Here is a 17329-nt window from a genome sequence, read left to right as displayed (position 1 = left end):
CAATAAAAGCAAATAGTGGAAATAGTATAGACAGATAAAGAACACTATGCAATAAAGTATTGAACATTTCTAGGTTTTTATTGTACAGTCTTATTGCTGATAGGAGGAAGGACCTTCATGTTCTGTCTGTCATTACTTTTAAATATCTTGATTAATTACTCTTAGATGTTTTGTGAATTGGTCCCAAAACCTTTTGGTTTTCTGGGTTGAATCTGGAAAAAAAGTGAGTTTAGTTGTTTTTTACCCTTATTATTGCCTCTGTTTTGAATACCTTGTTCTTTGCGAAGCACTTTGTGGTGTTTATTGAAATGTCTTAGAGAAATAAGATTTTACTTACTTTATTCTCAAAACAGTCGTTCCACTAAGTCGGTTCTAGGTTCAAATCCCGGCCAAGTGTCTTTCTGTGCAGAGTTTGGATGTTTTACCAATAGACAGATTTGTTCTTTTTAGGTACTCTGGCTTTGTGGTCCAAAAACACGACTATCAGGTTAATTAGTTGCTTTAATCTGCCCTTGGCTGTCCCTTGTGTTTCTGTAGTTGCCCTTTGATGGACGGTCTCTCTCCCAATGACCGCTGGAGAAAGGCACCAGCTGCACCGATCAGCGGACAGACGTTGGATGAACTTTGACAGGTATTGACAGACAATCAAACAAACAGGTTTCCACCAGGACAGCAAATTACGGCCTTAGAGATCCTCTTATTAAAGGTCTGAGACTGTGGACATCATCTGTGGGACAGGAAGTTGATCTGTCCAGACCTACAGCTGTTTTGAAAACTTGTATGAAAGTGATTAACTGAGTGAAAGCTCAGATCTGAGGTGTTTGCAACCATAAAAAACACGCCTGCAGTGCAATAAGACCGATTTCTAAAATTATTATTATTTTTTTTTATTTGTTTACAGAAGGGTAAAGCAGACGAACTGCAGGTCTGCGTTGATTGACAGTTTATCTCCTTGACAATACGAACGTGTCCTTCTGAGAAAGTAGTTTGTTCTAGAAAGGAGACACGCGTGGAGTGGACTCACCATGTTTGTACTTGTGGGCGTTCTGCCTCGGTGTTCTGGAAGTCTAAATTTTGACAACACGCAGTGACGGTGTTGTGTTTCTCCTCCTTCTCAGTCCCGTCGCTCCTTAAAGCCGGCGGAGCAGGCGCTGCGAGGCGCAAAGCGCACAGCGTGTTCTTGGAGACGTCCTGGGAGGTTTTACGCACGACGCCACGGCAGAGGCTGGAACAGAAAGCGGGACGCTGTTTACTTCACTTTGGGATCCCCGCCACCAGCCGCATCTTTCTGGTTGTACCTCGTCGGTTTCTCCCCCCTCGGATCTTGCCCTCTCTCGTTCGGCTCTGGGTGACTTCGGCGCGGCTTGAACGGTCTCAGGCTGGGGGGAGTGGAAACGCGCTTTTTCAACCCGAGCACAGAAAGAGAGGATGATCCCGCCGGCAAACGCAGTTCAGGACGACAGCGGGGGGAAAGAGGACGAAAGGGACCAGGATGAGGCTCCGAAATCCCCGACGATGAGCGCCAGCCAGCAGGAGACAAAGGTCTGCCCTAAAATCCGATTGTTTCCTATTCAGAAAACGGGGTTTACAGCAGCATGTCTTAGAAAGTGCGCAGAGAACAGAAACTTCCTGCAGCAGAGCCAGTTCAGCTGCGACCAACTCTTAAAACATGTTTGTCTTCGGTTTCAATTCTAAACAGCAACAGTAGCTTAAAGGTCATTTTGTAACCAAGCGATAAAATACGTGGAAACCTTTTTTATTTTTATTTTTTACAGTTTTAACCATGGTTGACAGGGATTTATTTACACCCTCGGAATATTCTGCAATAACTAATAGATTGGGATTTTATCCAAATATATGATGAAATCAAACCAACACTTTACATCAGGGTAAATAATATTATAACATGTAATTGTTTATCATTATTTATCATGTTAGAGTTGATTGGATTATTTTGTAATGATGCGATGACTTCGAGAGAAAAAGTGCACCACCTTTTAGTTTTGGGGTTTAAGGATGTTGAATAAAAGGAAATTTGTTTCAAAATATATATTTAAAACTAATTTAAGTGTGCAAACAACAGATTCCATGCTGCCATTTTTAATGAAAGAAACGAGAAGCCAAGCTGGAGAGAATGTGTTTGTAAAACTGAGTCCATCCAATGATCCGACTTTCAAAAGCACTTTTAGCTCAAAATCTCACTTTAGCTTTTCTCTGCTTGTCTTTCTCAGTCCCTCACGTCATTGTGGGACAATCCGGGTCCACTCTTCTTTCTAACCTTGCTTCCTGCACAACTTTCCTCAGGTCCCACCATTTACGTTTGCATTTTTGCACCACAGCATTTCCTACGAGTTAAAGTCTCTAACTGGGTTGTGGCGGCATTTTGATTCCTAGTTTTTCCTCTGCTCTGTTATAGATTGGCATCTGTGTTTGGTCTCATTGTCCCCATGCTGACCCAGTTTGGATCAAGCCTCAGCTTTCAGACAGCTGGCCTCACATTTGTCTCTAAAATATGTTGGTATTCAGAGAAGGTCATGCTGGACTAGTGTCTGGAAAACAAGCCCAAATCAACCGCCCTCCACCGCCGTGCTTAACAGCTGGTGCTTGAGCTCAGAAACTGGGTGGATTTCTCCAAACATGGTTAAAATCCTAATTAGGGTCTAATTTGTCCAAATTAACTCTTTCAAAGGATTATTTAGACGGGCCTTTGCAAAAGTGGCAGTTTCCTGGAGCGCCAACTCCAGTAAACTTGCTGATGATCTGCGAGTCGGTGCGTATAAACGGCAACACCTCGTTGATCCGCTCCTAATCTCGAAAGAAGCAGCAGGATGAACGTTCAAATTCATCTCTCTTTAATAAATTATGACAGTGTGGGATCTGTTGTGTGTGTGCGCGTGCGCGTGCTTTTGGGTAGATCTGATTTTAGAAACAGATCGTGTTTATTATCTCCTGTACACCCCTAGACCTGAAAGAGTGTGAGTTTTCTTTTTTTTTTTTTTAAAGGAACCGCAACATGAGGGCTTTATATCTCACAAACGTCTTCTAAAGACCCAGGAGAGGGAAGGCAAGGGGAAGAAAACAAAGTTAGAAGGACACTGCTATTAGTGCCCGTTTATTAAATGTCATGTTTTCTTAATCAACTGCTTACAAAGAACGCCTCAAAGCTCCTCATCACAGTAAAATCTGGTTATTTCTGTGTCAGACGATGTCCGAGTAATTTGTGTCCGGTCGAAAGAGATAGTTTGTACGTTCTGCTTGTGCCTGATGGAAGCGGAGCAGCAGAGATTTATAGCTGCCTCCGGCATTCTCCATTTGGGTCACATGTTGGCCAGCCTCCTCCAATTAGCAGCACATTATTGGACTGTAGTCGTCAGTGTGGCAGCAGCCGTCCGCTCTTCTTCTCTGCTGTCCCAAAAAACTCCCACACAGGACCCAACAGGTCTGCTCTCGCTCCAGATGACGGTAAGGGGTCGGCCCGGTTCAGTTTCCCCCCCACCGTAGGGACGGAGGCAGGTTTTAAAACCAGTTTGAAGCTCCGACCAAATGGCCACGCTGAGTTAAAACGCCGAAAAGGTTTTGCTTTTAGGAAAAAAGTCGACTAAGTTCCCCACGAGCATCAAGTAAAGCTGTGTCTTTGTTTTCATTCCTCCTTTTAAGAATACTGTGAGACCTGAACATCACAAGCGCAAGGTGAGCCTCCACTCTTGTGTAAACTCAGCTGATTTTAGCCCTTCATCATAAAAGCATACCTGCATGCACATACAGATGAAAACCTGTTTCACGTGATTAACCTGCCGATGTTTAGCACTTTTGAAAGCAAAGCCACTTTTAAGGAATCCATCATCACCCATACTTTTAGATGGCACCTCTTCTGCATGCGGATATTTACATTTACAGATTTTTTTTATCTATAACGGCCTAAGTAGCTGCTGCGGTTTGTTTAGCGGCGCTCCACATGACCCCCATTAACCCTCCCTGCTTTATTATAGCTGCCATAAATCTGATGTCATGAAACTACGCATGAGCTGCATGCACACGTTTCCCCCTCGCTGCTCTGCATTCATCGCTGCAACAAAAAGAAGCCTGCTGTGATAACATTACACAAACAATGATTAGTCTAACGACTACATAGCTGGAAATTTGGGGAAATGTTAAAAATTAAAGGAAATTAGCACTTAAATCTGTTCCATCTTATAGAGCCCAGAAGAAATATCTAAACATGTACAACACCTTGCAAAAGTATCCTTCTTTAAGAAGGAAGGAAGGAAGTCTGTTTTCGGGTTTTTTATTAATAAAACCCCAAACCTCCGTGTTTTTGTTGGGGCAAATCAAGGAGAAAGGTGGAGAGAAGCTCTACAGCTCAGGAGGGAGAACATGTCCGGCTATTAGCTGTGTACTCCACAAAGTTTGGCCTGGGTGAAGGAGTAGCCAGGAGGAAGTCCCTGAGAGTGAGTCAGGTGAAGCCTGACGCTCTGTATGGCTGAAATCTAACCAATCAGATCACCCTGACACCGTCCCCACAGGCAAACATGGTGGTAGCAGCGTCATGCTACGGGGATTGTTCTCTTCACCATGCAGGGGCCAGACTTATATAGAGGGAACCCACTGAAAGGAACTGCCCCCAGGTTCTAATCTCCATTTTGATTTGGTTCCCCCTGGCCTGCATGTTTTAGATGTGTCTGTATCGCTGCATACCTGGTGCAAATGATCACATGACCTCCTCAGCAGCCAGCTTGATCACCTGTTCATTTACAGGACTGTCTCAGAAAATTAGAATATTGTGATAAAGTTCTTTATTTTCTGTAATGCAATTAAAAAACATGAAATGTCATACATTCTGGATTAATTACAAATCAACTGAAATATTGCAAGCCTTTTATTGTTTTATTATCGCTGATTATGGCCTACAGCTGAAGAAAACTCAAAAATCCTATCTCAAAATATTAGAATATTTCCTCAGACCAAGTAAAAAAACAAATTATAACAGCAAAACAAAATCAAACATTTGAAAATGTCCATTAATGCACTCAGTACTTGGTTGGGAATCCTTTTGCACAGATTACTGCATCAATGCGGCGTGGCATGGAGGCAATCAGCCTGTGGCATTGCTGAGGTGTTATGGATGCCCAGGATGCTTCAATAGCGGCCTTTAGCTCATTTGCATTGTTGGCTCTGGTGTCTTTGAGCTTCTTCTTCACAATAGCCCACAAATTCTCTATGTGGTTCAGGTCAGGGGAATTGGCAGGCCAATCAAGGACAGTAATGCCATGGTCAGTACACCAGTTACTGTGAGAATCTGATGTCGTCTCTTAACCACTACCATACTTGTGATTTAGTTTACTGAACCAAGCTGAGTGTTTTTCAAGGCTCAGGAAACCCTGCAATGTTTCCAGTTAATTAGACGATTCAAGTGATTAGCTGAATAGCATACTAGTATACTTTTTCACAATATTCTAATATTTTGAGATAGGATATTTGGGTTTCTTAAGCTGTACGCCATAATCAGCGATATTAAAACAATAAAAGGCTTGCAATATTTCAGTTGATTTGTAATGAATCCAGAATGTATGACATTTCATGTTTTTTAATTGCATTACAGAAAATAAAGAACTTTATCACAATATTCTAATTTTCTGAGACAGTCCTGTAAGTCAGGTGTGTGTCGGTTAGAAGGCACCTGAAACATGCAGGACAGGGCTACCTGAGGACCAGGGTAGGGGACGGCTGGGTTAGAGCAGGGCTCTCATGCCCTGGAGAGGATGCAAGTTCCCAGGTTCAAAACCCTGCAGACCACTGCTCTGGGTCCCTGAGCAAGACTCATAGCCCTAGGATGCCCACTGCTCCCTAAGGAATTGCTTAAATGCAGAGGGAGGAATCTGCAAGGTTGTTATGACAGCTAAAAAACGTGATTATATATCATTATCAAGCACAGGTAGGCCAGTCAGAGTTGATGGTTAGGTGGATGGAGCTAAATCCTGGAGGAAGACTTGAGACTGGGGTGGAGATTCACCGCCCAGCAGGGCGACCACCCTGAACACGCAGCCAGAGATGCTGGGATAAAAGCAAATCCATGCGTTAGAATGGCCTAGTCAAAGTTCAGCCATAAAGCCAACCCGAACTGTTTGAGCTTGTCTCATTTCACAAACAAATCCAGAGTTCTTTCTGCCGTGATTTCAGTAAAAGTTGGTTTTACAAAGTGTTGAGTCATGCTGACTCAATACAAACGTGAAGCCCACCTCCTGCATGACAACCACCTGGTTTTGGTCCGTCAGATGAAATCCCAGTAAATAAGGTTATAAAGTTTGTGGTTTTCAGGTGAGAAAATGTCAAAAAGTTCAAGAGATGTAAATATATCTGCAAGATGCTGTAACTTCTTGGCTTAACACCTTCTTAACTTGCCTAAATCAATAGTGGTACATCACTCTTAGATTTGAATTCACCTTTTAATTTAAAAAGTATTTAGAAACTCTATAAATTAAGATGTCCTTCTCTTAAAGATTCAGCCAGGACTTTGTGCTTATCGCTGTTTGAGTCTCATCTCTGAGATGCAGATTACGTTGCTAATATAGAGCAGATAGGAACATCCACGGAGCCGCGATCCTGTTACTTATGCAGGAGTTTTAGTCTCGTCCTGCTGAAACAACCAACGTCCACACAGGCGTTTCCAGTTCCTCTTTAACAATAACTACTTCTAAAGTCCACTTTATCTGGTTAAACAGCAGTAATTTATAGTCACATTTTAACACTTAAAACTTTGAACTAAGTTTGCACAAGAAGAAGCTTTAGTTCATTGATCATTTTGAAAAAAAATGTCTTTAAATTGTCACGATCAACAGCCATGGGTCTAATATTGGTTATGTTTTGACACGGGATTGGCACCCTGCCTATATTTCTCTTATTTTCTCTTTGCTCAAACCTGTTGTATTATAATTTTTTGCCTGTTTTTGGGTCAGAATGCAAAATCCCACCCAAGTTGCTGCAGCTGATGAAATCCACACTCAGGTAAACTAAAGACGGCCTCTTTGCCGTCATTTCATCCATAGCGACCTCTAAGGTGGTTGGAGAGGAAGCGAAAGATGTGAATTTATGCAGTAAGCTGCAGCTTCGTTCCTCCTGGGGCAGCGGCTACAGAGATGGGGCGCAGAACCATCGCAGCACCATTCATCAGTTCTGATTGTAATTCATTTCAACGCAAAGTAGAGAGTTATCTCTATGTGTGGGCATAATGTAGGTGTCATAAAGACTCCTACATGATGCCCACACAGGCTCTGGGCTTTAAAGAGAAATGTTACAACTTTTTATTCTGAGGAAAAAAAAAAACAGGTTTACCCAGAATATTTCTTAGCTTAGAAGCTTTGGGTTAGATCAAGTCAGGAAAGTAAAAACCAAACATTAAGATGTTAACAGCTCGCCTGATGCCTTGATTCATGGGCGGTTCTGTAGAACTGGCCCCTATTATGGCCCCTGGACTGAAGACACAATGCTAAATCAATTTCTTATGGTGATATGAGCCGGCACAGATTGTTACTTTAACAAGCATTTAAAAATGAAGGTGTTGCCCTTTTAGCTTCGGCCGTATTGAGATCAGGATGTAAATCTCGTCTCCTCGACCAACCTGATGTTCCAGGGCCGCAAGTGGCTCTGGCTCACTGAATATATTAAGCGATAAAACATTGCCATGTTATTTTCATTCTTTTGTTCTGTGCCCCCATAAAAAGACCCTGCCCCCCTGGTAAATTTGGTTTTGGTATCTTGCAAATAAAACTTTTTAAGTGGAGATCCCTGAAGTTTAATTGGGCCCCGCTCACGCAGGTGGCAGCAGAAGGCTCTCCAAAAATGCAATGTTTGCATCTGCATCAGCAACACGTTCACAAGTAGAAAAATAGCTTTTAGGGACCAATGCATGGCTTTTGCACTTGCACATTTTTTCTTTCTGGAGCAGATTAAGTTCTCTTGAGATCAAGCTGAAAGCTGCGTGTCTGTAAAAATATTCATGAACAAAGTTTGCATGGATAGATGTGCTCTTCAGTCAGAGTACTCCAAAGCCCATGTGACTCTACTAATCTGTGTCGTAATAGTTTCTTAGCACTGCTTGAGAGCTCAATGGTCACGCTTATGCAATATTAGTCTGTGGCTTTTGTTTTTGCATGCTAATATTAAGCAGCTACAGTTTTGTATTGACAGATATGCAAAGTGGTGAGCCGAGGGGTGCTGCTTTTTATGGTGAAAAAATGTCCTGACTGTCAAAAAAATAGTTTTTCTTGTATAAAATCTAACATTTTCAGTCTTTCTTTGCCTCTCTTTACTGTTTTGTTTGTCACTGAAACCAAATTTGGAATAATTTCTATTTTCTAAATACAACAGAAGCGAAACGGCTTTGAGGTTTTGTAACATTTCAACAATCCTCCCAATTTTTCTGCACATGAGGTTTATTTTTAGAATTAATTAGTGTTTGAACGCCATGTGCAACATTCATGCACCAGTGGTTTGCAGTGGGAGGTATTTTTTGTTGTAGATTTATGTTTGTTTGCGAAAGTGTATGCATGTGTGTGTGTGTGTGTGTGTGTGTGTGTGTGTGTGTGTGTGGGTGGTAATGGCAGAGAAAGGCTCTAGATTGATTGTTTCCAGAGTGACCCAGGGAATTGATTCACTATGGCCCAGCTGCAGTGACTCAGAACGATTTGCACCGCCGCGTTCTGAAAACGACAAGCAAAAACGGTGTGCGTGCAACGTGTTAATTCAGCTAACAGCACTGCAGGGTTAGTCTTTAAACCGTGTCGCAGTTAACCTGCATCTGCCTGGCAAATGTATTCATACCCTTTAAACGTTTGGCCATGATGCAACCACAGACCTCAGTCTATCTCACTGGGATCTAGAGTGATCACAGTTGAAAAATAGGATGAACATCTTTACATCGTTAGTCGTGCATTTGTGTTTGTCTCGCCTCTCACTGCGAGTACCTTTTTTTTTTTGGGTGGTCTCTGCCAGTTTTGCACATGTGGAGAATTTTTTGGAACTTAAAAACACTGTCCTACATGACAAAATACATCAAACAGATAAAAATTAAGAAAATATTAAAATTTTTCCACACCTGAAGCTTAATCTGCTAATTAAACCACAGCGCCCCTCGTGGACAATATAGGAACCGCAGATTTTCAATTAAACGAAGTACACGGTTTTTTTTTCAATAATTGTTTTATCATTCTCTTCCTTTTATCTCCTCTTTCTTTTTTTTCTTGTTCTTCCTTTCCTCTCCTACTTTCCCATTGTAGTGTCCATATCATTTGAGATATTACCCGCATGAATAATAATAAAACTATTCACATTCATAAATCAAGCGGAGCACTATGGCAAAAGCAGTACTGCTCCACTTGTGAAAGTCAAATCTGATGAGCTTTTTTTTTTTTTTTTTTTTTATAATGATAATGCATTTAGCCCCCGGGCCGGACTAAATTGTTCGGCGGGCCGAATCCGGCCCGCAGGCCGTATGTTTGACACCCCTGCTCTAAACGATCCCCTTGTGTTCAGGGTGGTTCTCCTGCTGGAAGCTGAACCTCTGCACCAGTTTCAGGTCTTCTGCAGCCTCTAACAGATTTTCTTGTCCTGGTTTTCGCTCCATCTGTCTTCCCATCAACGTACTATTAAAGAAAAGCCTCCCCACAGCATGCTGCTGCCACCGCTATGTTAGCTTCCCATCACAGGCTGAATGTGTTGGAAATATTTGCTGTGTCCACCATCATGGCACATCTTTCTTTCAACAATGACCCTCTTCATGCCACTCTTCCATGTCCTCGACTGGTAGTTTCCCTGTGGACAGATTCTCCCACCTGAGCGGTGGGTCTCTGCAGCTCCTCCATATTCACCAGTTTATGTTGGCCTGTCACCTAAAAGCCCCAATGACATACATTGAAGTTTGTAAGGTGAGAAAATGTGAAAAAGTTCATGGGGTATGAATACTTTTGCAAAGTCAGCCTCAAGGTGACACATTTTTGTCTAGAATATCATAGTTTCTTCCTAACACCAGTATTTTGTACAATATTCTGCTCTTTTAACGTACAATTAAAAAAAACAAAACAAAAAAAAACAATGTTTAGACCTCTCTGAGATGCCATTTTGTCTCCGTTTTTACCTCCAATGGTTAGAGTATGCTCTTGTTTGGGCATTTAACAGAGCCTTATTTGTGTAGGAATATTATATTTAGTGTGTTTTTGTTAGCTCAGGCATGTTAATGAATGATTAATGTCCACGGAGCGAAGGAGTGGGCTTTAGGCTGAGAGAGATTCTTGCTCCACAGAAAACAGTTTGTAATGTTGGTTTAAAGCTGCCTCTAAAGGAGATTTTACTCTGTTAAGAACTTTACGTGGTGAGCTTCAATAGAAACAAACATTAATATTATCTGTAACACAAGTAATCTTAAAAAATCACCAGTTACAGGAAGCCATGGCAAATACTTAATAAATAAAACCCAGCTGGCTGAAATGAACGCCAGTAAAATATAGTGAAGTTTATCTTTGTAACATATTGGAAAACTAAAGAAAATGTGTGAATATTGTAAATCCCTGCAGGTTTTTTTTTTTTTTTTTACATCTGTGGGGCTCAATTGACAAAGTTTACGTTATTTGAAAGCATCTACAGGATAATTAAGAGTCCGCTCCTTTAGTCTCTTGCCATCTAATAAAAGCAGAGCATAAAATCAGTTTGGTTCCTGCCTGATCGTCGGCGTGAATATCCCAGGACAGGAAGAGCATGCTGGGAGGTGGAATGAGAACGAGAAAGTTGGCCATTATCCGTCATTTGAGGCAGAAGCCTGACGAGGTTGATGCCGTCTGCAGCCATAAATGGCAACATCTCGTGTAAGCGGCAGTTTAAATTTAATGCCACGACCCAAGCTGGAAATCACATTACATTCCAGGTAGGAAGCATTGAATCTCCCCCTCTGAGCGGTAATAAGTTGACCCTGTGGGAGGCTTTTTACTGCCCGCTGTGCTCTGAGTCAGTGACGGTCTCAGAGACTACACTTGTCGTTTATTGGGGTTATAATGAACTGATTCCCTTCACATCTCAGTGAGTTGCTCTCCATTGTCCTCCCCTCTTCATCTCCTCCTCTCTGCTTCCAGCTGCAGAGACTCAAACGCTCGCTTTCCTTCAAGACCAAGAGCATCCGCAGCAAGAGCGCCGACAACTTCTTCCGGACCAGCAGCGAGAACAAGACGGAGCTCCTCTCGGATGTGAGCAGCAGCACGGGCCATCTCTGCAACATCGGGATGGCCCCGCCGCACACCACCAGCCTCCCCATCCCTCCGGTGCCTCCGGCCATTCCCTGCGCGCCTCCCCCCACGTCCCGCTCCCAGGCCCGCAACCCGCTGCAGGTGGACTCCGCCGGACACTGCTTCATGGAGCACATCTTCAAGAAGCCCACCTTCTGCGACGTCTGCAACCACATGATAGTAGGTATGGTTCCAGCGCCACCCTCCGCTGACGTGGTCAAAGCTTCAGGCAACGTAAAGCTGAGGCTGCACTCCTGTAACTGTGTAGCAAGTCAAACAATGTTTCTGTCGTGATAGGGAGATAGGAAGAGAAATGCCTTTGCTGTGTAGATGCAATCTGAGTGCAATGTGCTGAAAGAAACAACTCAAGAAATAAGGAAGCAGTTGGCAAATTATGATTTGATTTGTTTAAAAACAAAATCAGATCCAAACCAACTTCACCCTATTTGAGAATAAAAGCTGCCCCCTTTTTTAAAATCAAGAATTAGTTGTGATTAACCACCTTTTCTAAAACACATAATTCAAATTCAGTAGCCAGATTACTGTCAGACATGTTGAATCAGAACCTGTCAACATGAAGTAGGCTGAAAATTCTTATCCCTTTAAGAAGAGCTTCAAAGACAGATTAGTAGTGAAACCATTTGTCAGTCTGGAAAGAACCACAAAGCTATCTCTGAGATCTTGGGATCAGTGAACCAAACTGAAAGCCATCTTCCACAGAACAGTGGAGAACCTTCCCAGGAACGGCCAACCCACCAACCTCGCTCCAGGACTGCGTCAACGACTTACGTGTCTAGGAGCGTCTAACGAGCTTCAGACCTCGCCTGCTTCAGTTTGGTTCAGAATTCATGATTCAGGAATCCGGGGGAGAGCTCCAAGGCCGAGACCACTGCCGACCGAAAAGAGCTTAAAGCTCCGTCTCACATTTTCTAAAAATATCTTAATGATCCTCCAGAGTTTTTGGAAACTGACGAGCATAAAGTGGAACATCCTGCCACGTGTGCGCTTCGTTTCCTCATGGTGTAAAACTAACAAAGCACTCCAGAAAGAAAACCCCGTACGGTTAGTGAAGCACGGCGGCGGCGGTGTGATGGTCTGGGGCTGCTTCTCTGCTCTCTTCCAGAAAATGTCCAGACAAAACTTTACATTCTTCATCTTAAGCACACCTGAGTTACAGAGCAGGAAAATAGTCTGAAACCCACCAGCAGGTCCACCTGCTGTCCACCACTCCATAAGAAAGGAAAGGTTTTGGATTTATCTATTTAAAGTCTGGACTTAAATCTGACTGGGATCTGTGGCGTGATCACAAACGTTCACACTGAAAAATTCATTCTAATGTGGCTAAATTAAAACGACTCCACAAATCAGAGTGGGTTAAAGTTTCTCCACAGCGCTGTAAAGGTTGCCACTTACTCCAAGTACTTGATGGAAGTTGTTGCGGCCCTGGAAAGTAAAAAAACAATTACCCTAGACCAGGTTGGCTTGGGTAGCCTCTGTGCTTGATAACGCCTTTGTACTTTATTTAGTCTAATATTAAAATTAGTTTGATGAACTGAAACATTTAAGTTTAACTCATTAGAAAAATGGCCAATTCAATTTCAATTCAATTCAATTTTATTTATATAAAAAATCTCGAGGCACTTTACAAAGTCAAATTCAATCATATTATACAGATTGGTCAATAATTTCCTATATAATGGAACCAGTTGATTGCATCAAAGTCCCGACAAGCAGCATTCACCCCTGGGGAACCGTAGAGCTACAGGGAGAGTCGTCTGCATTGTACATGGCTTTGCTGCAATCCCTCATACTGAGCAAGCATAAAGCGACAGTGGAAAGAAAAAACACCCATTAGCGGGAAGGAAAAACCTCCAGCAGAACCAGAACCGGGCTCAGTATGAACGGTCATCTGCCTCGACCCACTGGGGGTTACAGAAGACAGAGAATTCATATTTATGGATAAATATAGCTGAGTGTCATCAGCATAACAGTGGAAATTAATCCCATGCTGTCTGATAATTTTGCCAATCGGAAGCATATATATATAGCAAAGAGACCAACACTTGTCCAGCGCATAATCAAGTCCCAAACGGCTTCACACTGCATTCATTCATTCACTCACATGTTCACACCGTGACAGTGGTGAGCTACGTTACACGCCACAGCTGCCCTGCGGCAGACTGACAGAAAAATGGCTGCCTTACAACCAGCTGACCACCGCTGCCGGTCTGAGCGTGGGTTTGAACCGGCAACCCACCAATTAAAGGATAAACTCCTAGCTCCTGACCACACAAAAGAAAACGCTAGTCTAAATATTAGCAGGTTCAAACGTACAGTTAATATTTAGGCTGGAGGACCATTTTTTAATGAGCTGCATTGGCACAATGACAAAGATCCACATGTTGCATGGAGCTCAACGGAGAACTGGATAAGCTTTAAAGTGATATGTTGTTAACTGCATGGCAGCAAAAGCTGTGGACGGCAGCAGAGTGGGTGATGTCATCAGGTGCTAAAAAAAAGAAGAAGCTATATTTGTTTTAAAAAAAAGTAAAGGTCATGAAAATACGGATTATTTTACCATTAGCCTAATGCCATCTGTTTAAAAGTCAAATGATTTTGTTAGTGAAAGTAGAAGAAAGTAGTTGGCTTAAACCATTTAAAAGCTCTCATTCATTTTCTATTGGAAAATCTATTTCAAAGAGTTTTAAACGAGTTTAGATAATTCATGAGTACCAGTTGCCACGTATGTCCTCGCCTTCATTCATTTTCTACTAGAAGACAGAGTTGATAAAACGTGAGGGGAATGCAGACTGGCACCGTTTGATGAATCCGACACGGATCGTTCGACTAAACTCGACCAAAGTCTTTGTTGTCGGTGGAGTCCAGTTCCTCCATCTGTCTGCTGAGGCGTAAGGAGGCCAAAAGTCACAGAACAAGCTCCTCTAGCTGTCTTCCCTCGCCAGATAGTCCAGGTTCTCTGGCAGCAGATCTACTTGTTCTCCATGAATATTGATGGACCTTATGGCAGCGACACACGACTGCACAATACAAGCACTGAAAAGGTAGAGCAACACATGTAAATGCGGCCCTTTAATCAACTCACACACCACTCTGACTACAGCCCACAATGAGCCTTGTGCAATTTTTTATTTTTTTTTAATATTTTACATTTCATGGCAATAATCAGGGCTGTACGATTTTGGCAAACATCGAAATCGCGATATATTTCAACCATAATTGTGATTTAATTTTGACTTTTCTCTGCATTAACCACAAGCAACAAAAATGGCCTCAGCAACAAAAGCAACTAAAATGAGAAATTTAACAGTTTTTATTAATCAGAATATTACTATTCAAGATAATAGCTTGTTGAGTTGGACGTCCATCCTTGTTGAACATAAAGTGCAACCAACAAACAAGTCTATGTATTAAACAGTCTGACCGCTACTTAATGCTATGGGGAGATTTCTGAAAGTTTCTGGTAAAAAGTACTGATTATATTAAATAAATAATTAAATTAGATTATCTCACTGCTGCAACTCTCTTTCCTTCCATGTGGAGGCAAACCCGATTTAAACATTTTACCGACACCTAAAGGACACCTCTGATCCATTAATTGTTACATAACATAACCAAAAATTGCAGGGCTCTGCTATTTGGAAATTACATTTTTAAAAATTGTGATTATATTGAAAATGCGATTAATTGTCTGGATGAAATGTTTGTATTTGTTCATACTCTGTATTCTAATGCCAAGGTCATAATATTAAAGGACATAGTGTTTATCTCAATTTTCACAAGTTTTTCTTTTTAGCTGTTCAGGCCTGGAGTTTGCCATAGCTTGAATTATTTCTTTAAATCAAAAAATATTTACTATAACTGAAAAAAGGCTGACAAGAAAGCTGTGAAAAGCAGAACATGTCACAGTCTGACCGAGAAAATAAGAACCAAGCACCGTCTCTGTTTTTTTTTATTTGTGTGAAGGAGAATTGAGATCTAGGTGCAGTACTTTGGAGACCTAACAAACTGCCACTCTACCCCAACGGTTAAAAGCACTCTGTGGGGAACTTATTCTGTCTGTAATTCACCACAGGTAATAATGACTAAAACTATGTTTAAAAAAAATTAAAACAGTGGCAGCATTCAGGTACATGATGTAATATCTGCTCCAGTTCTGACTGGCATTGTTACTCCGATAAGTCAGCATTTCTCCAATTAAATGTGTTCCCAGGATACTTCCTATCAGGGATCCATGCAGTATTAATGCCCTCCTCCTCTCATCATTAGGCCACGTTTTACTTTACTCAGGGTTAAACTGCATCTGCCAACACATTATTCTGAGGATCCTATAAAACTCTACAAGTCCATCTACAGTATGTACGATGTCTTTGTCTATCTTCTAGACACTCTAGAAGATCCAGCACTTTAGAAAGCCTCTTCCCTATCCCCTCATCTGCATTATCTCTGCACTTTCCCTCTATGCACTCTATTTCTATGCTGTCACCACTTTTCCCTCCAATATAACCTATTAGCCTTCTTTCTAAGTACATTATTAACGTTAATATTAGCTGCATTGTTACGTCCTCATTTTTAAGTTGCTTTGAATGAAAGCGTTTTCCACATGCACAAACGTAAACACATTAGCATCTCCTACATTTTGCTCAGACACAGACAAAAAAAAAAAAAAACAATGCAGCTCCAGCTCCATGCTAAAAGAAATAATTTGTATTTCCAACAAACCTTAAGCTCATTAACAGCAACTCTCTTTATTCTACTGATCATTTTTTTTCTTGATCCTCACTACCTGTTTACTTCCACCTCTTTAACGCTGATGTGGAAAAATGAGGGAACTGAGAGTATTGTGACCATTAAACTGTAAAGGCTACAGGGTAATGAACATCATTGTAATTCCTCTTAAACAGATTGAGCAGAATATCTTAAAGTGAAACTATTTACAAATAAGGTAGGACTTTCCTACAGATTAGTAAAAGAATAAGAACTGTCCCAGTCTGTCAGCCCATTTCTTTTTTTATATTATTACACAGACAGACAATTATGTATGACATGAGACGCCACATCTGCATATTTCAATAGTTATTCACAATAACAAAAGCTTTACGCATTTTCTACTCTTTAATCGTGATTTTATGCTTTGATACATGACAAACCCTCAACTCTCCAGCACCAATGCTGCAATCTTTCTTTCTTGCTTGTCACGTCAGCGAAGGAGCAACTTTGTTTGCAAAGTGAGAACAAAACAGGAGCATAAACTGTATTTAAAGAAAACTAACTAACGATCAAAAAGCATTTTTTGATCACTGTGTTGAGGACATTGAGGGCAGCATACCCAATGAAGCTGCCATGAACACAGCATTTTAGAAAAGTCATCAACCAAACCAACACTTTTGGCGTGAACAGAGACTTATTCTCTTATCAGGTTAACGTCATAATGTTTCCTAACGAGAGCAAATCTCACCTCCTGGTCCTTCGTTTCCTCAGAGACAGACCAGCAGCTTTGAGGCAGCTTCCTAAAAGGTTCCCTTTGTTGAACGTCTGCTGACCTGTGGGGGTGTGAAACATGAGGTGCTCGTTAAAGGACATAATTACTTGATCCAATTTATAGTGAACTAAAAAAATGCTGCAGGTTGTGTGCATTGCCTCCTCTGGTGCTGCTGTTGTTGTGGTGATTAGAGGCTGACGGCCGAAGGTCTCAGTTTTCTCTAAGACGAGGAGAAGAAGTCTCATCAGACCTAACTTCACCTCCATGTCGGCGAAGATTTAAATGACGACCTTGTTGCTGCCCAGCAGCGCCTCAAGTTCCAGCAAGTGGAAACCAAGCAACAAAAAATGCTCTTCCTCATTTAAAAAAATAATGAGGTGACAGTTTGCATTGGCTTTTTATATAGTTCAACTTTACAGCCAATAGGATATCAATATTTACCATAATTATATTTTAGGTTGCTAGACAAATTAAAATTAAGAGCTAAAATGTTAAAAGTAATGTTTTTGCTTTGAAGATTGCGTCAGCCTCGCTGATTCTCTCTCTTGTTTATTTGTTTGTT

At 41.6% G+C, this 17329-nt stretch overlaps 1 protein-coding gene across 3 annotated transcripts in view; it reads left to right on the top strand.

Annotated features, from left to right (window-relative positions):
• The first annotated feature begins 1036 nt into the window (after positions 1-1036).
• Positions 1037-17329, top strand: part of stac (SH3 and cysteine rich domain) — a 48336-nt gene continuing 32043 nt past the window's right edge. The window contains exons 1-3 of one of the 3 annotated variants that reach the window (XM_036150816.1): positions 1037-1542; positions 3658-3690; positions 11118-11451. In XM_036150816.1, the coding sequence (XP_036006709.1) occupies positions 1429-1542; positions 3658-3690; positions 11118-11451 (481 nt within the window). In that variant the 5' untranslated portion in view covers positions 1037-1428. The remainder of the gene's footprint in view (positions 1543-3657; positions 3691-11117; positions 11452-17329) is intronic. The other 2 variants (XM_012857750.3, XM_012857751.3) reach the window with 2 other exon arrangements.

Source organism: Fundulus heteroclitus, chromosome 19 (genome assembly GCF_011125445.2).
Source record: "Fundulus heteroclitus isolate FHET01 chromosome 19, MU-UCD_Fhet_4.1, whole genome shotgun sequence".
Classification (NCBI taxonomy): Eukaryota; Metazoa; Chordata; class Actinopteri; order Cyprinodontiformes; family Fundulidae; genus Fundulus; species Fundulus heteroclitus.
The sequence above is the reverse complement of the archived record's forward strand: the minus strand, read 5'-3'. Positions and strand labels throughout refer to the sequence as shown.